The 20,957-nt window shown below is 46.9% G+C and overlaps 1 protein-coding gene across 8 annotated transcripts in view; it reads right to left on the bottom strand.

Moving 5' to 3' along the window:
• The window catches only part of spata18 (spermatogenesis associated 18), a 188,800-nt gene that overhangs the window by 80,238 nt on the left and 87,605 nt on the right, over positions 1–20,957 (bottom strand). For 7 of the 8 annotated variants that reach the window (XM_085969940.1, XM_085969939.1, XM_085969942.1 and 4 more), the window contains 2 exons: positions 16,680–16,814; positions 10,210–10,420 (listed from right to left, as the gene is read on the bottom strand). In XM_085969940.1, the coding sequence (XP_085826066.1) occupies positions 10,210–10,420; positions 16,680–16,814 (346 nt within the window). The remainder of the gene's footprint in view (positions 1–10,209; positions 10,421–16,679; positions 16,815–20,957) is intronic. The other variant, XM_085969941.1, reaches the window with a different exon arrangement.

The following is a 20,957-nucleotide window of genomic DNA, read 5'->3' as shown; positions in this document are numbered from 1 at the left end:
TCTAAAGCTACTCTTGTGCCTTCCTGCTTTCAGCTGGTGAGGAGGAGGTCCCTGAGGCTGCGAGTGTCAGTCCCTCGGAAGAGGAGGACGACGAGGAGCAAGAGGAAGGCGGCACATCGGGGGAACCCTCATCCGCGCCAGGGGATGGCAATGGAGGGGACACGTCTTGCCTGGAGGAGAGCCAGGGGGAAGTGTTGCAGGGGGGTGTAGCTCCTGTGCCCAGTGGCGTCCAGCCACGCGGGAAGGGTCGGGCAGCACGGCTGCCTTCTCCCCAGAGGGGGGAAGTGTTGCAGGGGAGTGTAGCTCCTGTGCCCAGTGGCATCCTGCCACGCGGGAAGGGTCGGCCAGCTCGGCGGCCTTCTCCCCAGAGGGGGGAAGTGTTGCAGGGGAGTGCAGTTGCTGGGCCCAGTGGCGTCCAGCCACGCGGGAAGGGTCGGGCAGCTCGGCGGCCTTCTCCCCAGAGGGAGAGTCCAGCTTCCAGTCCGGAGACGGTCCTCGCCCAGGAGGTGCGCCTCCTTGATCAAATGTCCGCGGACTCGGATCGTCGGCACACCAAGTTCATGGGGGTTGTGGGACGGTTGCCTGAGGCCATTGAGTCCCTGGCTCATAGTGTGGCCGATTTCAGGGCCTCACAGGCCAGGGGTTTAGAAGAACTCGCGGCAGCACAGGCCAGGGGTCACGAACAATTCGGGGCAGCACAGGCCAGGGGTCACGAAGAATTCAGGGCATCACAGGACGCGAGTCGGGCCGATTTCAGGGCAGCACAGGCAGCGAGTGCAGAGTTGATGAGTGGTGCCGTGCAGTCACTGGCTGGTCTGATGCGGGCACAGACCAGGGCAGTACAGGCACTCACTGCTGCCACACTCGCTGTGTCACGCACGCATCGCCAGGGCACCCGCCGCGCTGCTGCAGCACAGTGGTCTGGGCTTCACCAGATTGCTGCGCTTGCTGCAGTGCCAGCCCGGCCGACTGCCAGTGTCTCTGGCGACCAGCGAGCGCCTGGCATCAGCCAGCTTGCCCCCATTGCTGCAGCCGCCACTGCCACTCCCCCAGCAAAGCTGCGACGAGCTGCTGGAGAGACTGATGCTGCCCAGCCACAGCTGCAGCAGTCAGCAGCCGGCCCCTCCAGGGCCGGAGCTCGTCTAGGTCGACCCCCAAGGGCATCTGCCGTCACGCATTGTGCCCCTCAGGAGCCTTCCCCCAGCTTTGCAACACCTACAGGGCCCAGGTTGAGGCGGAGCAGCAGGTCGGCCAGGGGCCAGAAAAGCCTGGACAAGGACTCGCCCTCTCGGCACACAAAGTAGAGTGTGTTGCCAAATGTTTTTTTATATGGGGGTGTTTGTGTTCTATATGGGGGGGGTTTATTTTGGTAAGGCCGAAGATGAAGGCAAATGTTTTTTTATATGGGGGTGTTTGTGTTCTATATGGGGGGGGTTTATTTTGGTAAGGCCGAAGATGAAGGCAAATGTTTTTTTATATGGGGGTGTTTGTGTTCTGTATGGGGGGGTTTGTCTTGGTAAGGCCGAGGATGAAGGCCATTTGGATGGACAAGTTTTGTTATTCCTCCCCAGGTTGTGGGAGTGAGATATGTTTTTGACTGTTTTTTGGGGGTCTTGTCTGTTTTTGGGTTTCATGTGGGAAGGGCCCTGAGTTTGTTAAATAAAGCTTTTTATTTATTCAGCTTGTCCATGTGTCATGTTTCAAGTGGTTGTTGCGTTAACCGACTGAGGGCTTGCGGAGCGGCTGCATTCAGGTGCGTTCATTGCCACAAGCCATTCCCTGACAGGGGGCCTAGAAGTGTCGTTCAATAAGCCGCCGACGGACGGCCCTTGGACCTTGTGGCTCCCTCCTGGGCTGGTACTCCTCCTCCTCCTCCTCCTCCTCCTCATGGTCCTCCTGCTCGTCCTCCTGAGGTGGTGGTCCAACGTGAGGTGGTAGTGCCTGAGTCCTGCGGATAGCCAGGTTGTGCAGCATGCAGCAAACGACGACGAACTGGGAGACTCTATCCGGCGAATACTGTAGAGATCCGCCGGAACGATCCAGGCAGCGGAACCATTGCTTGAGGACGCCAATCGTTTGCTCTATGATGTTCCTTGTGGCTTGATGGCTTTCGTTGTATGCCTCCTCAGCAGGGGTCCTGGGCGCGCGGAGCGGGGTCATGAGCCATGTACACAAAGGATAGCCTTTGTCCCCGATAAGCCATCCTCTTGGGGGAGGCTGTGCCTGGAACATGTCAGCCACAGTAGTCTGGCGCAGGATAAATGCATCATGGCTGCTTCCTGGAAAGCGGGCATTGACAGCTAGGATGCGCTGCCTGTGGTCACACACCAGCTGTACATTGAGGGAATGGTAGCCCTTCCGGTTGCGGTAATCCTCGGCATTGTCGATAGGTGCCCGCATAGCCACATGCGTGCAGTCAATGGCGCCCTGTACCATGGGGAAGTCGGCGATCCTCGCAAATCCGACTGCACGCTGCTCCTGCCTCTCTAGGGTCATGGGGAAGGAGATGAATTGGTGTCTCCTTGCGAAAAGGGCATCGGTGACCTGCCGGATGCAGCGATGCATGGCGAACTGGGAGATGTTCGCTATGTCCCCAGCAGCGGCTTGGAAGGAGCCGCTTGCATAAAAGTTCAGAGCCACCGTGACCTTCACTTCCACCGACAGAGACGTCCTGCACATCAGCTGTGGACGCAGATCTCTGTGAAGCAGCTGGCAGATCTCTGCAACCACCTCCCTTCTGAAGCGCAGCCTCTTAACACAATGCGCGGCAGTCATGGTGAGATAGGACACCTGCTGGCGGTATTCCCTGAGTGGGTAAGGCCTACATTGCCGACGCCTGATGGCCCCTCTGCGCCTAGGCATGGCTGCCCCTCTCACACAGCGTCTGCGAGCCCTTCGCACATAATGCTGGAATTGAGGGTTGGAACCCCATGCAGCCCCCATAATATACTTGCAAACAGTGAAATCACAATGAGACAAATTTGCAAGCTCTGGCCAGAAGCCAAAAATACCTCTCCTATGTTGGCCCAATTCAGTAAGGTCTCTTCCTTGGTCTCTGTCCAGAAATCCGTAGCACTAAAGTCATTGCAGCAAAATGGCTGCCCTTTATAGTTCAGTCTAAGTGCCCTTTAATTAGCGCTCCCCGAGGCCCGCAGGGCCTCTGCTGCGTTCCACTTCACAGTTCTTAACAGCGCCACGCCCACATTGGGCGGGCGCCACTGAAGTTCCGGTTTGGGGCGCACAAACGGCGTTGCACGACGAAATGACGTCATAAGCTGCGCGCGCAGCTGAGCGCGCGCAAACACTTTGCGCCGGCGCTAAATGTCAACTGAAGTTGGGCGTAGGCACAGATCGGTCTGTGCCCGGGCGCTAAGTGCCTAGCGCTCGAAACCTACCCCTCTTATGGCGCTAACGGCTGGCGAACGCAACTGAATTTCTAGGCCCATGGGTTTAATTCCTGGTTTGTGCTGAGTTAACTAATCTCAACTGGTTTGGCAATAGGGGAATGATAATTAGTCTCACCATCCCTGGGCCAGGATTCCAGCTCCTGACTGTCATCCACTGCTGGAAGTGTGTATATTGGTAATGGCTGAGAAGAGGATTAAGCTTGTCTGTGATGGCTTTCATTGCACTTACTGCCTCGACTTACACAGGAAAAATAGTTACTAGCGTGAAGTACTGGAAGGCCATCACCACCACCCACAAAGCCATATATGAAGAGCCGCCACTACCAGTGGAGGAAAATGTTTCTGTTCATTATACAGGAAACTCTCGATTTACCGGCACCTAAATAACCAGAAATCTCTGTTAACTGGCAAAATTCAGGAGTAGGTTCAGGTAACTTTTACTTCATATTAGTGGCCTGTTCCTGGATCTGTGGCCGGGTTCCTGCACCTGTTGCTAAGCAACAGGGACACTTGGATCTTGTGGTCGGTCGGGTTCCTGCACCTGTTGCTAAGCAACAGGGACGCTTGGATCTTGTGGTTGGAGTTCCTGCACCTGTTGCTAAGCAACAGGGTCGTTTGCATCTTGTGGTCAGAGTTCCTCTACCTGTTGCTAAGCAACAGGGAAGCCTGGATTTGTTGCTGTGTACAGAGCTCTCGTACCTTTTATTATACCTCTCTGTAATCTGGACTTTTTGATAAACCGGCACCACGCCGGTCCCATTGGTGCCAGGTAAAAAAAGTTTCCTGTACAGGTATAATATTAACACTTAACATCATTATCCCTCCTACTAGGGATCCTGCCAGATCTGTGCCAGTTAGGAGTTGCAGGGCCAAGGCTACCTCTTCAGATGGCAGGATCTGCAAAGGAGCAACCAGTACCTTCCAGCAACTTACACTTGCCTCAGACAAGTATTAATCCCCATTCTTCAATGCAGAAAGGCTGCACATGCAGTGGCAGAGGCCACTTGGCTGCGATTTCTACCAGCAGAGACCAGGCCAAAACAACCGCCTGCAGACCAATAGCAGTGCACAAAACCTCTCTCTGGATTTGGAGCGAGCACCAACTCCCAGCCAGTAATCCTGCCCCGCACTCGCCTGACATATTAACCTGGAAATATGGCCAAGTTCATCAAATGTCAAATCAGGACAGCACCACCCAATTTATGGTGGAGTGAGGAAAATTGAGGTTCACATCTTCTACAACATCTCATCATAATCCACTATATTCCATCTCACCCCCATTCCTGTTCTATGACCCTTCCAAGCGATAAAATTTATTATCTGTATTTATTTCTGCTTATACTGTTAGATGCAATTTACTTATCTCTTCTATGTCGTGCATCTTCTATTTTATCCCAGTTAACAAGTGCTTTACATATAATCAGCTTTCATGGTTACAAAGCTTCAAACGCTGGCTTAGATTCAGCACTGGTGGAAAACTGTACATTTGGCACAGATCAAAAAGAGCTTCCTGTTGCAATACAAAACAGACATCCTTCCTGTACTGCTGTCACGCTAGGATAGAATTTTTTCTTGAGGAAAAATTACATTTGTGTCTGTTGCACGGTTGTGACTACAGATTGCATCTTCTGTTAGAGCAGCTGGCATATTCCTTTCTGCATAGCCTCCTGATTTTTACTTTAAGCAATGGACAATGAACTACTCTTGCCAAGTAGCCTCTCACTAACATATTAGCTCTGTTCCTGGTCTCCAACCTTAAACACCACACTAATTCCCTAATGTTGAAGAGATGGAAATATTTACATTATCCACACTTCAAAAGCTACTACCAGATGCAGAAATACAGCCGTCTGCACTGCCACCCAGTGCCAGTATTTGTGCCACTGCGCCAAATATCATAATGACCTTAAAGAGGCCAGGTCACACTATACAGTTGTTGGAAAATATTTTTTCCTCACTTTGTAAAGAATTAATGCAGTTATTTACATCACAAAACCATCATTACAGCATGTGTGTGATGTATATAGTGCCATACAAATCTAAGGTGACACTGGCCCTTTCCCATTCCAGATTACATGCAAATATAGAATTACATAGAAATTATGGCACAGAAACATTCCATTTACCCAACTAGCTCATGTTGATGTTTATCCTCCACATGTGCAGTACTCCTAATCCCATGTGCCCATATCCCTTTATCCCCTCTTTCCTTCAACCACCTATCTAATCTATTCTTAAATGTTGACATGGTCTCTGCTTCAATCACTAATTCCGGTAGTGAATTCCACAGCCTCACAACCTTCTGTGTAAAATTTTCTCCTGCTTTCTATCCTAAATTTCTTTCTTTTAATCTTTTATCTATGCCCCCTTGTTCTAAACCCCTCGATCACTGGAAACAATCTTTTCCTATCCATTTTGTTCCATCCCTTTGTAATTTTTAACACCTCTATCAAATTACCCCTTAATCGCCACTGTTCTAACAAAAACAGTACTACATTTTCAAATCTTTCCTCATATTTCTGACAACACAGAGGCAGTGGAGGGGTTAAGAGAAGCAGTGGAGAGATAGAGTTGAGTGCGGGCAGTGTACACGAGGAAGCTGAACACATGTCTGCGGATGATGTTGTTAAGGGGAAGCATGTAGATGAGGAAGAGGAGTGGACTAAGGACAAATCTTTGGGGTACCCTACAGGTAAATGTGTGCGGGCAGGAAGAGAAGCCATTGCTGGAGATGCTTTGGCTATATTCGGATAGGTCAGAGTGGAACCAAGCAAGGATAATCCCAGTAAGATGGCCAATAGAAGAAAGGTGTTGGAGGACAATGGTGTGGTCAATTATGTCAAAGACTGTAGACAGGTCGAGGAGAGATAATGCATCGTAATCACAGTCACAGAGGATGTCATTTGTGACTTTGATTAGGGCCATTTCAGTGCTGTGACAGGGATGGAAAGCTGATTGGAGAGATTCAAACATGGAATTGCAGGAAAGATGGGCACAGGTTTGGGAGGTGACAATACATTCAAGAACTTTGGAGAGGAAAGAGAGTAATGAAATAGATCAAGTAGATGAGTTAAATGTAGGTCACTCCCAACGTGCTCACCCACATTTAACTCATCAACCTGATCTATTTCATTATAGTCCTTTCATCATAAATTAACTAAATATAGGAACATAGGAACAGGGGTAGGCTGTTCAGCACCTTGAGCCTGCTCCACCATTCAGTAAGGTCATGGCTGATCTGTACCCCAACTCCATTTACTTGCCTAATTTTTTTTTTGTTCATGGGATGTGGGCGTCACTGGCAAGGCCAGTATTTATTGCCCATCCCTAGTTGCCCTTAAGAAGGTGGTGATGAGCCGCCTTCTTGAACCGTTGCAGTCCGTGTGGTGAAGGTACTCCCCCCACAGTGCTGTTAAGGAGGCACTTCCAGGATTTTGACCCAGCGACGATGAAGGAACGGTGATATACTTCCAAGTCAGGATGGTGAGACTTGGAGGGGAACTTGGAGGTGGTGGTGTTCCATATCCTTTGATACCCTTACTTAACAAAAAACTATCGATCTCAGTCTTGAAAACTCTAATTGTCCTAGCATCCACAGCCTTTAGGGGGAAAGAATTCCAGATTTCTACTACCCTTGGTGTGAAAAAGTGCTTCCTGATTTCCCTCTTAAATGGTCTAGCTCTAATTTTCAGATTATTTATCCTCGTTCTTGATTTCCCCATCAGAGGAAATAGTTTTTCTGTATCTACCCTATTGAATTTTAAACACCTTGATCGGATGACCCCTCAATCTTCTATTCTCAAGAGAATACAAGTATATGCAACCTGTCCTCATAATTCAACCCCAAAAAATATTTCACGGTATATTAATACGTTCTACTTGACTGCAGTGTGATGGTTGGGATTTTCATGTAGCTGGCATTGGACTGAATAGTTTGGTTTTTGAGTGAGCTATTGAGAAATTTCAATTTAAAAAAATTAGTTACTGTAGTTACTGAGAAAACAAAGCCCATAATGCAGGATATCACCGAGGCTGAAAAAGAGAATACAAGGTGAATCAGGAAATAATGATTAGTTGATGCCTAACTTGGGATTTTAAAAGCCTGAAATTTGACCCCCAATGGTTCTTGGGCACTAGCTGTTTGATATACAATGTGAAATATTACAAGCCTTTGGTGTACAGAATGTGTTAGTGAGATTACAGAGAGTCAGTGAAGGTGAGGCAGCATTAAAAAATAGATTGGGGGAGAAATTGGGTGGAGCCGCAAACGGGGCGCCAAGCTCGCCTGGGCGCCGGATTTAGCGTAGCGTTTGGAGCAGTAGCGACCGCCGGAAATTCAGCTTGAGCACCCCAAGAGGGACACGGGGTGAGACTCGAGGCGCTCCGCGTCCCTCTTAGGGCGCTGAAACTGAATATCGCAGCGCAACATGCCGCAGCGCCACACGCAGCGGCACGGCGCGCTGCGGTACTGCAGGCCTTCCTCCCATTCTTAAGGGGGGAGGGGCCTGCACCAGCGCGATCAGAGATCGCAAGTGCCGGCAAAAGAGCCCAGCACCAAGGAGAAGTGCCGGGCTCTCGGAAAACAGCCGGCAATGCCGCGGGGGGCGATCAGGAGGCCGGGGACGGAGGTGCTGGCAGGCGGCCGCCGAAAAAAACGGCCGCCCCGCACCTCCACCTTAATTTGCGCCACTGCCGCCACAGGAAGGCCCCGTGAACCGGGCACCATTTGTGAATGGTGCTACAGAGGCGGTCGCTGCCAAATATCGAGATCGGGGTGGTAGCGGGGCGCTGCGCACACCGATGACGTCATCGGAGGCGGCGCAGCGCAACAGGTTAACGCCGCCATTAGCACCCCAGCTAAATATCACGGGAGGCGCGGCCAGTGGCGCTAAAGCCACTGAGTGCCCTCTTTAGGCGCTAACTGGTGGCACAGCCCACCGAATTTCTAGGCCATTATGTTTTATGAGGCTCCATCCCCAGCACAGAGTTATGTTCAACGAAGATCAGAAAATTAATTAGAATTATATAGAATTTTACAGCACAGAAACAGGCAAGTCAGCCCAACAGGTCTATGCTGGTGCTTTTGCTCAACACGAGCTTCGTCCCACCTTACATCATCTCACCCTATCGGCATATCTTTCTATTCCTTTCTCCTTCATGTACTTATGTAGCTTCCCCTTAAGTGCATCTATGCTATTTGGCTCAACTACTCCATGTGGTGGCGAGTTCCACATTCTCACCACTCTGAGTAAAGAGGTTTCTCCTGAATTCCATCTTGGAATTATTAGTGACTACCTTATATTTATGGTCCCTAGTTTTTGACTCCCCATAACTGGAAACCCCTTCTCTACATCTACCCTATTAAATGCCTTCATAATTATAAAGACCTCTATCAGGACACCTCTCAGTCTTCTGTTTACTAGAGAAAAGAGGCCCAGCCTGTTCAGTCTTTCCTAGCTGTACCCTCTCAGTTCTTGCATTATCCCTATAAATTATCCCTATAAATCTTTCTCCAGTGCTTCTATATCCTTTTTGTAATATGGGGATCAGAACTGCACACAGTACTCAAAGTGTGGTCCAACCAAGATCCTCGGCTGAAAATTCAGTAGCCTTAGCGCCTCATTTGAGGCGCTAGAGGGCCTTGCGCCGGAGTTATGGCCAGTAGTGAAATTCCCTGGGGCCCTAAATCGGCGTTGCTCCGGTAGCGCTGCGCCGGCACCGATGACGTCATCGGTGTGCGCAGCGTCCCGGTTGCCGTGGTAACCCGCCCGAACTCCGAAATTGAGTTGCGGCCGCCTCGCCGGTGGCAGCCGCAACCAGCGTTTTGTCAGAGGTGCCTTACTGCAGTTAGCGCCGGCGCATTAAAGGCCCCGTGGCGGCCGGCCGCTTTCCCGCCGGCCGCCTGCCCGCAGCTCCCTCCCCGGACTTCTCTCCCCCCCCCCCCGGAACAGATGCAAGCCCGGCACTTGTCCGAGGTGCCGGGCTCATTTTTAAGCAGATTTGCGCGGGCCGCGGCCGGATGCAGGCAGCTCCTCCTTAACGGAAGGAGGAGGCCTGCACTTCCCCAGCCTGCCGCACCGCATCGGGTGCCGCAGCGCCAGAATTGTGGCGCGAAACGGCAGTTAGCGCCCTTTTCCAGGCGCTAAGACCCTTCAGTAGCGCCGGCAGCCATTTGGGCGCGGCGCCACTGAATTTTTGGCGCGCGCAGGGGACTTAGCGCCGGCACTAATTTCCGGCGCTAAAGCCCTGGCTAAGCCAAAACCCAATTTCTAGGCCATGTGTCTAACATAACTTTTTTGTTTTTCAATTCTATTCCTCAAGAAATGAACATTGTTTGCACTTTATATGGCTTTGTTAACCTGCATTGCTACTTTTAATGATTTATGAATCTATACCCCTAGATCCCTTTGCACCTCACTCTTATTTTCCAAGGAGTAGGTGGCCTTCTTATTCCTCCTACCAAAATGCACCACCTCACACTTATCGATATTGAAATTAATTAGCCATTTACACGCCCATTCTGCAGGTTTAGTAATGTCTTCTTGTATATTGTCAGTTTGTGCATGGAAGTCAGTACATCTTAATTGCAGTGTTCCTGACTTGCTGGTCTCTAAAATTAATGACGTTCTCCAATCCACACTGCCACCGATCAAGAATCCATACTGGAAGTGAAGCCTCCAAAAAATTGGACTTTTGTACAAAACAACTGAGTCTCCAAAACTGCAGGACTATCAGAAAATGCTTTACTGTTGTTATCAGCCTTATACTGCAATGTGTTTCTCTGCTATATCTCTCTACTTACTGCTGTGGCAATGAATATTATTCTCTGCACCATCTCAAGATCATCAACATAACGTCTGAGGAGATTTTGTGCATTCAGACGTTCATTGGCATAAAGATCATTGTAGCGGGAAACCAGTCGAGCATGACGAGATGCACTAGTCAGTTTACCATAGGTCGGTGAGCAATTGGTCACAGAAGGAAAAGAGATAGGAGAACGCCGTCCTGAGATTCTAAAAAAAAATAATCATTGGCATTACAACATAGCGCAATAATAAAACATGGGGCAGCGCTTTGGAATTAACAAATATACCCGTTACATTATAAACAACCTTATTTATTATTTTCTGGGCAGCTGCTAACTCTCATGGGGCGGGGAGAGGGGCGGGGGAAGAAACAAACCTTAGACAATTTATAGTGATCCTTTGCATCTTTCCCCACTGTCTGATTTTTCAACATAGATACCGGCACAGTTTTAAAATGCCTTTCAGGATTGGGACCTTGCTGTTTCCACTTGCCCTGCTCTCATCAACTCTTCCTCATCTTGGGGGAGTAATTCCTCTGTGTGCAGAGAACAGATTTATGCTTTCATTACACAAAGGGCAGAAAAGAAATCTTTCCCCCTTGTCTTTTATTTGACTCAGTGGGCGAAGATTTCCTCTCTTCATTATTTGTAGCAAAAGCATAAACACGCTCTTTATTATTACATTTATAATTTGGCCACAAATAGTTAATGGAGGAAATTATACTCCATTGAGTAGGCATATAGCCCCTATGACTTTTAGTAGATATGGGCTGCAATGAAACTGTTAAAACTGCTATGATAAATACCACTGCCTGTTAGATCTCATCCAGTTAAACACCATAAAATTTATCTGATGCCCATGATGACAGTACTACAACCGGGATAGGGAGAAGATTGGCCAGGGTTCTTGCTTCTGATTGCTATCCATCCTTGCTGGAAGTGCATATGTATAGATATCAGGTGAATACAAGATCAGGCTTGGCTATGATGCCCATATCATCAAATAGCCTGCTTACGCTCATTGTCCAAGCTCACACATGATTAATAGACACGTAATAGCCCAAGGTGCTGGGGAACGCACTGTGCCCCTGAAACATAATGGAGGAGACAGGAGGGGAGGTGACTATATTGGTGATTTAAAAAGGATTCACTGGGAAACCAGGCAGCGTGTTTAGTTCTTTGAGTACAATATTACTTTTAACACTTTTTACTAAACCTGGCATTGGAATGTTAGCTCTGGCCCCTACATCTCAGAGTATCCCAACATTTAGCTTCAATTTCACAACTGGACCAACTGAGAATAAAGCAGCTCATATTTCAGGTCATCAACTGGTAGAAGCAAACCTCAGCTCATTCAAAGTCCTAGAAATAGTAACCAGAGGACACAGATTTAAGATCATTGGCAAAAAAAAGCCAGGGGAGAGATCAGGAGACTTTTCTTTCACTTGTTATGATGCACTGCCTTAAAGCATGGTGGAACCAGATTCGACAGGAACTTTCAAAAGGAAAAAAGGAAAAAAATTAGAGGGCTTTGGGGAAAGAGCAGAGGAGTGGGACTAATTTGATAGCTCTTTCAAAGAGCCAGCACAGGCACAATGGGCTGAATGGCCTCCTTCTGTGCTGTATGATTCTGTAAATACCCTACACTCATATGGGTAATACAACATTAAAAAATGAAGCAGCTTGGGACTTTGCTGTTTGTGTGATAAATTGTCAGGCCCAGTGTGATAAATATGCTGTTATAATGGACACTGCAAAGTGTTTTACTTATAGAATCATAGAAAGTTGCAGCACGGAAGGATCAAATTCCAGAATTCCAGCTCATCGTGTCCACGCCGGCCAACAAAGCTATCCAGCCTAATCCCACTTCCCAGCTCTTGGTCCGTAGCCCTGCAGGTTGGAGCATCCCAAGTGCACATCCAAGAACTTTTTAAATGTGGTTAGGGTTCCTGCCTCTACCACCCTTTCAGGCAGTGAGTTCCAGACCCCCACAACCCTCTGGGTGAAGACATTTCCCCTCTAAACCTTCCACCAATTACTTTAAATCTGTGCCCCCTGGTTTTTGACCCCTCTGCTAAGGGAAATAGGTCCTTTCTATCCACTTTATCTAGGCCCCTCATAATTTTATACACCTCAATAAAGTCTCCCCTCAACCTCCTCTGTTCCAAGGAAAACAGACCCAGCCTCTCCAGTCTTTCCTCATAGCTAAGATTCTCTACTCCCGGCAACATCCTTGTAAATCTCCTCTGTACCCTCTCTAGTGCAGTCACATCTTTCCTGTAATGTGGTGACCAGAACTGCACACAGTACTCTAGCTGAGGCCTAACTAGTGTTTTATACAGTTGAAGCATAACCCCTCTGCCCTTGTATTCTATGCCATGGCTAATAAAGACAAGCATTCTGTATGCCTTCTTAACCACCTTATCTACTTGGCCTGCTACCTTCAGGGATCTGTGGACATGTACTCCAAGGTCCCTTTGTTCCTCTACACTACTCAGTGTCCTACCATTTAATGTGTATTCCCTTTCCTTGTTAGCCCTCCCCAAATGCATTACCTCACACTTCTCCGGATTAAATTCCATTTGCCACTGTTCTGCCCACCTGACCAATTTATTGATATCTTCCTGCAGTCTACAGCTTCCGTCTTCAGTATCAACAACACAGCCGATTTTAGTATCATCTGCAAACTTCTTAATCATACCCCTTATATTCAAGTCTAGATCGTTGATATATACCACAAAAAGCAAGGGACCTAGTACTGAGCCCTGCGGAACCCCACTGGAAACAGCCTTCCAGTCACAAAAATACCCATCAACCATTACCCTCTGCTTCCTGTCTCCGAGCCAGTTTTGAATCCAACTTGACACTTTGCCCTGGATCCCATGGGCTTTTAACTTCATGACCAGTCTGCCATGTGGAACCTTATCAAAAGCCTTGCTAAAGTCCATATACACTACATCAAACGCACTACCCTCATCTACCCTCCTTGTTACCTCCTCAAAAAATTCAATCAAGTTTGTCAGACACGATCTTCCCTTAACAAATCCGTGCTGACTATCCTTGATTAATCCGTGTCTTTCTAAATGAAGATTTATCCTGTCCTTCAGAATTCTTTCCAATAATTTTCCCACCACCGAGGTTAGGCTGACTGGCCTGTAATTACACGGCCTATCCTTTTCTCCCTTTTTAAACAAGGGTACCACATTAGCAGTCCTCCAGTCATCTGGCACCACACCTGAAGCCAGAGAGGATTGAAAAACGGTGGTGAGGGCCTCTGCAATTTCCTCTTTTGCTTCGCTGAACAGCCTGTGATACATTTCATCCGGACCTGAGGATTTATCCACTTTTAAAGCTGCTAAACCCCTTAATACTTCCTCTCTCACTATGTTTATTTCATCTAATATTTCACACTCCTCCCCCGTGATAGCAATGTCTGCTTCGCCCCTCTTCTTTGTGAAAACAGACGCAAAGTATTCATTAAGAACCCTACCGACATCTCTCGGCTCCACACACAGATTACCCTCATGATCTTATCCTTTCTTTAGTTATCCTCTTACTCTCAATATATTTATAAAACATCTTTGGGTTTTCTTTGATTTTACTTGCCAAGAATTTTTCATGCTTTCTCTTTGCTTTCCTAATATCCTTTTTAATTGCACCCCTGCACTTTCTGTACTCCTCTAAAGATTCTGGAGTATTTAGCCCTCGATATCTGTCATACGCCTCCCATTTTTTCTTCATCCTACTTGTATGTCTCTAGACATCCAGGGGCCTCTAGATTTGTTAGTCCCACCTTTTTTCTTTAAGGGCATATATTTGGTCTGAACCCTCCGGATCTCCTCCTTGAATGCCTCCCACTGCTCTGACACTGACTTACCTTCAAATAACTGTTTCCAGTCCACTATGGCTAAACCCCCTCTGAGCTTAGCAAAATTAGCTTTTCCCCAATTTAGAATTTTTATTCCTGGTCTATCCTTGTCTTTTTCCATAACTACTTTAAATCTAACAGAACTATGGTCACTAGCACCAAAATGCTCCCCCACTGATACGCCTTCTACCTGCCTAGCTTCATTCCCTAAAACTAAGTCTAGAACCGCCCCCTCCCTTGTTGGACTGGCTAAAAAAGTTCTCCTGGATGCATTTTAGGAATTCCGCACCCTCTATACCCTTCACACTAATTTTATCCCAGTTAATATTGGGGTAGTTGACATCACCTACTATTACTGCCCTATAGTTTTTGCACTTATATTTTTAGATTTTAAACATTTACTTGAACAAAAAAAAATGAAAGAAATGGAAGACCCACCTTACGTTGATGCACAACACGGTTGGGCAATATTGCAGTTGCGCCCAGTACAGCAGTAGTTGGAGATCAGGTCCTCGGGTGTGTGAGCTTCTCTGTTTTGAGAACATTTTTCTCAGGCAAAATGTCTTTAAAATAGACGAAGCTGTTCCAAAATTAAATGAAGGAACTTTGCGAGTACTTGCTGGTAGCAGGGACTACCAGTGCATATTGTAAAATCGCAGGCAGAGTGGGAGTGTCTCCAATTTTCTAATATACTCTGGGGTGGATAAGGTTCCCCACCATCAGCACAAACTCGGAAAATGATTTACCCCACCCCCCTCCCCAGCATTGCTGTGCCTACTTTACTAAGGAATAGGTTATGTTAAAGAAAATGAAAGCTGATAAAAATTATTTATCCAGCCATCCCAAGAACTCGGAGGTAAATTCCCCTTCTCTAAGCCATGCAGAGCAAGAAAATCCCAGGTTTAATCCTGGTCTATGCAGACATAGCTGTTTTCATCTACGGCATCAACAATTGGCCCCGAGATAAAGAAAGGAAAAACTAGTCAGGATTCCTGCTCCTGGCTACTCTATGGCAACCCTCATTAAAAGTGCACATGTGTGGACACCAGGTGACAACAGAGTTAGGCTCAGCTGCGATAAAAATTGGAAAGAAGAAAATTATTACTTCTGAGTATCTTCTGATATGTAGTATTTCTGACAGAAACTTTAGGGAGAGTGACAGCAACACTCTGAAACATGTTGTAGAACTTGCAGTGGTTGAAAGTAGTTATTACATTACTCTGGACACCACAACCATTATATAAATTCCACATCAGTCATCTTACTGCTCAATGGTGTTTCCTCTGGAGACGTTGAAGAGGAAGAAATATCTGATCATTTAAAACTGGAATTGTCAGGACACTGCTGGGAATAAAACTGCTCCGGGGTTGGGTTTGAACTGCGGGCCAGTTTTTGACAGGCAAGTTTTGGTGTCAGCTCAAAATTCATTTACTGCAGCAAAAGAAAAAGAGGCCCGGGGTTATTTTAGCTCCTGGACTTCATTTATATGCTGCTGGACGACTTCCCACCCAGTCCGGGGGGGAAACGGTGGGAATTCACGTGGATCAGAGGCTGCCCGCTGATACCAGGTAAGTGGTGGGATCGGATGTTGGGCCATCTTCCAGAGGGGCGAGATCACAGCAGGGGAGGCTCAAGATTCCCTGGGAGAGACAGGAAGAGCACTGCTGCTACTCCTGGCCTCACAAGGAAAGTAAAACAAAATGCTTAAACTTACCTCTTCGGTCACTTCTGGCACGGATCCACTTTTTCGCTGGCTTGGCCTGGTAGGAAACTAACTGCCACTTCCCGCTTAGGCCTCCGAGTAAAAATTACAGGTGGATCTTGATGACATCATTGGGACACCAACATGCATATATTACAAAGGACCCCGCTGGCTTTGGGTGGGTGTCCTGGTTGACTGCTCAGTGGAGCAGGTTAAAATAGTGGCAAGTCACCTCCTGCAGGCTTCAAGGAGGGTAAGTGACCTGGGTGATTTTAAACAGCCCACCTGCCTAATTTTCGCCTGGTGGCTAAAATCACCCCCTTAATTTTAACTCCATGGTCAACTGGCATTCTAAAAAATTCAAACCCATGGGAGAATTGAGTCCTCAGTGTAATGATCAATAACATGTCATTCTAGAGTGGTACACTAGATGGAGCCATAGAGCTGTATAGAGCTGTATATTTAGTTGTATGTGTTTAAGACTACACTACCCACGATGCACTAGGCTACCCACAAGACAGTAGTCAAGATGGCTGCCTGCACACAGAAGTACACATGCTGAATCTCTACAGATGCTGTAGCTAGAGAACGTGTACTGAATAAATGACTAGCTAGAAGCTAGCTGTTCATAATAAGAATGTCTAGTTATTAATGAACATAACACTCAGCTCATACAATCTTGGAAGAAGCAAGACATTCCTAGCATTTGCCCTTAAATGGAGATCCTTCAAATTACCTGCTACTGGGTGATAAAAAATGTGAGTTCAATTGCATATCGGAGAAAATCAGTGGTTTAGTAGATATTGTGGAAACCAAAGCAGCATGGTTCTCAATAAGGAGAACCTTTTAAAGATGGGTGGGGACTGAGGGTTCGTGAGGAGGGGCGACGGACTGTACCTTTCTTGCAGCAAGGATTTCTCTGCAGATAGGAAGGAGACTTCATCCTTTAGTTGTCTGATCTGCCGCTCATAGTCATCCAGTACATCCACCTTTTGTTTATAAAATCTCACTTGCTCTCGAACTGCTCTCAGCCTGGAGAATACAGGACACAGCTTATTCCAAAATGCCAAAGAAAGTGATCAGAAAAATCATCTGATTTCTTGGGTGATTCGTGGCTACATAGTGGGGCCAACTTTCCCCTGCCTAATGCCCGTATGCACTCGTTTCTGGGGAGTTAGAGAAAAGAAAAAGGGTTAGAGTTCTGTAATAAAAGAAAAATACTGCAGATGATGGAAATCTGAAAGAATATATATCAGATATATTTTATATTAGAGATCTGTAATGCCAGGTCTCCAACTCATTTTCCCCAAGACATGCATTTCCTGGCACGGGAAGCTATTAAATTGAATACAAATGATACAGGAGTGGTATCATGATGCCTCCTACATCACTTTCCTGAAATTCTGTCAAATGGGCTCTTGTCCAGAAGACCAGCAAACCAAACTGGACGTTAGAAGCTACAGGGCCACCCCATCAGATCGCAGGATATGTAATCGACAGCCAGCAATTTCCTTCCAAGACAAGCAAGTTTTTTTTTAAATGAATACTTTTGGATGCAGCAGGCCTACACTGCAGAGGTGGAGACCATTTGGCTGCCATTTCTAATAGCAATCAGCAGGCTTAAATTTCCAGCCAGGTTAAAAAGCCTTTAATGCCAGCAACAGCACACAACTTCCCTCCCTGAATTAGAGTGAATGCCAGAGCCTTAAACACCTCTTCCAGGTGAAACAGCAATTTACATAGAAACATAGAAGATAGGAGCAGGAGTAGGCCATTCGGCCCCTCGAGCCTGCTCCGCCATTCAATGAGATCATGGCTGATCATCCAAATTCAGTACCCTGTTCCTGCCTTCTCTCCATATCCCTTGATCCCTTTAGCCTTAAGAAATATATCCAACTCCTTCTTGAATATATTTAATAAATTAGCCTCTACTGCCTTCTTTGGCAGAGAATTCCACAGGTTCACCACTCTCTGGGTGAAGAAAATCCTCCTTATCTCTGTCTTAAATAGCTTACCCCTTATCCTTAGACTGTGACCCCTGGTTCTGGACTCCCCGACCATCGGGAACATCCTTCCTGCATCTAGTCTGTCTAGTCCTGTTAGAATTTTATAAGTTTCGATGAGATCCCCTCTCATTCTTCTAAACTCCAGCGAGTACAAGCCCAATCGACCCAATATCTCCTCATACGTCATTCCTGCCATCCCAGGTATCAGCCTGGTGAATCTTTGCTGCACTCCTTCCATGGCAAGAACATCCTTCCTCAGATAAGGCGACCAAAACTGCACACAATACTCAAGATGTGGTCTCACCAAGGCCCTGTACAACTGCAGCAAGACATCCTTGTTCCTGTACTCAAACCCTCTCGCTACAAAGGCCAACATACCATTTGCCTTCTTAACCGCCTGCTGCACCTGCATGCTTACTTTCAGCGACTGGTGCACAAGGACACCCAGGTCTCGTTGCACTTCCCCTTCTCCCAATCTATTGCCATTTAGATAATAATCTGCCTTCCTGTTTTTGTCACCAAAGTGGATAACCTTGCATTTATCCACGTTATATTGCATCTGCCATGCTTCTGCCCAATCACCCAACCTGTCCAAATCATACTGGAGTTTCTCGGCATCCTCCTCACAGCACACACGCCCACCCAGCTTTGTGTCATCTGCAAACTTGGAGATATTACATCTAGTTCCCTCGTCCAGATCATTAATATATATTGTGAATAGCTGGGATCCTAGGACCAGTCCCTGTGGTACCCCACTAGTCACTGCCTGCCACTCGGAAAAAGACCCGTTTATTCCAACTCTTTGCTTTCTGTCTGCCAACCAGTTCTCTATCCAAGTCAATACCTTGCCCCCAATCCCATGTGCCTTCATTTTACACGCTAATCTCTTATGCGGGACCTTATCGAAAGCCTTTTGAAAATCCAAATACACCACATCCACTGGTTCTCCCTTATCTATTTTACCAGTTACATCCTCAAAAAATTCCAGTAGGTTAGTCAAGCACGATTTACCTTTTGTAAAGCCATGTTGACTTTGTCCGATCCGGTCACTTTTTTCCAAGTGCTCTGCTATTACATCCTTTATAATGGACTCTAGCATTTTCCCCACTACCGATGTCAGGCTTACCGGTCTGTAATTCCCCGTTTTCTCTCTACCACCCTCTACCACCCTTTTTGAACAGTGGGGTAACATTAGCTATTCTAATAAAGCTCAAGGAACAGTACCTCATCTTTCGATTAGGCACTTTACAGTCTTCCGGACTGAACACTGAGTTCAACAATTTCAGATCATAACCACTGGTCCCATTTTTTTGGACAACAGCTGTTGGTAATGATTCTGCTATAACCTTTTACACCTCCTCTAGGCCCATCTTTTGTTTCTTTACTTGTCCCATTACCATCTCCTTTTGCCTTGCACCATCATCCCTTTTGTCATTTAATCTCTCCTGCCCTCCACCCTATCACAGACCTTCCCTTTTGTTCTTTCTTCCTCTCCCCCCTTTCCGTGCCCCTGCACTTGCTTAAAACCTAATGGCCCAGAAATTCGGGTTGGGGGCTTCCCGCAGGTGCAAGCCCCCGACCTGCACTTACCTTGCGTGCCGACCGTTGAGCTGTGGGCCCGTGTGGAATTCCGATCCAGGGTCTGCTCCAGCTGCCGGCGTGCAGTGCTTGTGTATCCCAGGGGCGCAGTTAGTTCAATGCATCCCCTGGGATCACGTGGGCCATGGAGAGCCAATCAGAGCAGGGAATGCTCCATTCATAAGATTGACAGGAAGAGCTGTCAAAACTTATAAATACTACGGACACAAAATAGCACTAAATCTTCAAATACATTTTTAAAAAACATCACATTTTTTAAATAAACTATAAATTACATGAAATAACTATTTTAAACAATAATTTAAATTTTTGAAAAAAATTATTTTATTTTCTAACGGGGCTAAAAATAAACTTACCTTGCCTAAAAGTATTTAAAAATAATAAACCTGTGGAAAAAATGTTTTAATTTTAATTAATTCACCACTTACCTTGTAAAAAGCGGGCCTTACGCCTGCTTTTTACATGTCTAACTTCTGCAGACTTACCCTCCCGGGAAAACCTGTAAAATAATCCTAAGTTTGATGCACACGCGCAGCCTCTCCCGCGCACGCGTTCGACCTCTGAACCCCTTCGTTCAGGGGAACGGAAGTGCCGGTTTCCCGCGCATGCGCAGTGCATGCAGGAAACCGGCACTTCCATTGGGCCTACGGGTGAGTACCCCGTGCGTACTCACCCGTGAAGTTCTGGGCCATTACATCTCTGACAGGTTCCAGTTCTGACGAAAGGTCACTGACCTGAAATGTTAACTTTGTTTCTCTCTCCACAGATGCTGCCTGATCATGTTCTTTTTTTGTTTCAGAATTCCAGCATCTGCAGTATTGTATTTTGTAGCTGTTAAAAGCATTGGCTTGCAGAAGTATCTGAAGCTGAGTGGGAAGAATCCCAGCCCCAGTGACACGTCAATTTCCTAGGTCCCATTGATCAGCCCTGGAGTATCATCCTGAAGCCAACTCAAATCCATAGAGAAATTACTTTCTTAATTCCACCCCCAGGGAGGATACTCACTAGTTGGGTAACTGAAAAGCATGGCTTTGAGCTCTTGTCAATTGGACAGCAAGTATCGAGAGCTCCTCATGAGTAACACTGTGAGCAGCACAACTCAGCAGAAAATGTGAGAATGTGTTGTCACCATCTACCAGAGCACAGCATGCCATACCACCAGTTGGAGATGTGGCATTATAGCAGCAGCTGCTTTCCTCTCTGGAACCCAATCATGGTAAGCACCGGCCCCTGGATATATGATCACATTTGTTTCAGTCTCTATGTAATGCCTTTTAGTAGCTGTCATCCAAAACCTCTGAGTTTGCTCATTGGCTGTAGTACGGACATCTACTTTCACTGTGAAGGAAGGAGCCATGTGACAGCCACCTTGATGTGCAAGACGTCTGTAATGATCAATAACATGTCATTCTATAGTGGACACTAGGTGGAGCCGTAGAGCTGTGTAGAGCTGTATATAAGACTACACTACCCAGCTGTATATATATTAAGACTACATTACCCATGAGGCACTAGGCTACCCACAAGGCAGCAGTCAAGATGGAAGCCTCTACAGATGCAATACCTAGTC

The sequence above is a fragment of the Somniosus microcephalus genome, chromosome 2 (assembly GCF_052327205.1).
Source record: "Somniosus microcephalus isolate GS21.2 chromosome 2, FLI_Smic_1.0, whole genome shotgun sequence".
In the NCBI taxonomy this organism is placed as follows: domain Eukaryota; kingdom Metazoa; phylum Chordata; class Chondrichthyes; order Squaliformes; family Somniosidae; genus Somniosus; species Somniosus microcephalus.
The sequence above is the reverse complement of the archived record's forward strand: the minus strand, read 5'-3'. Positions and strand labels throughout refer to the sequence as shown.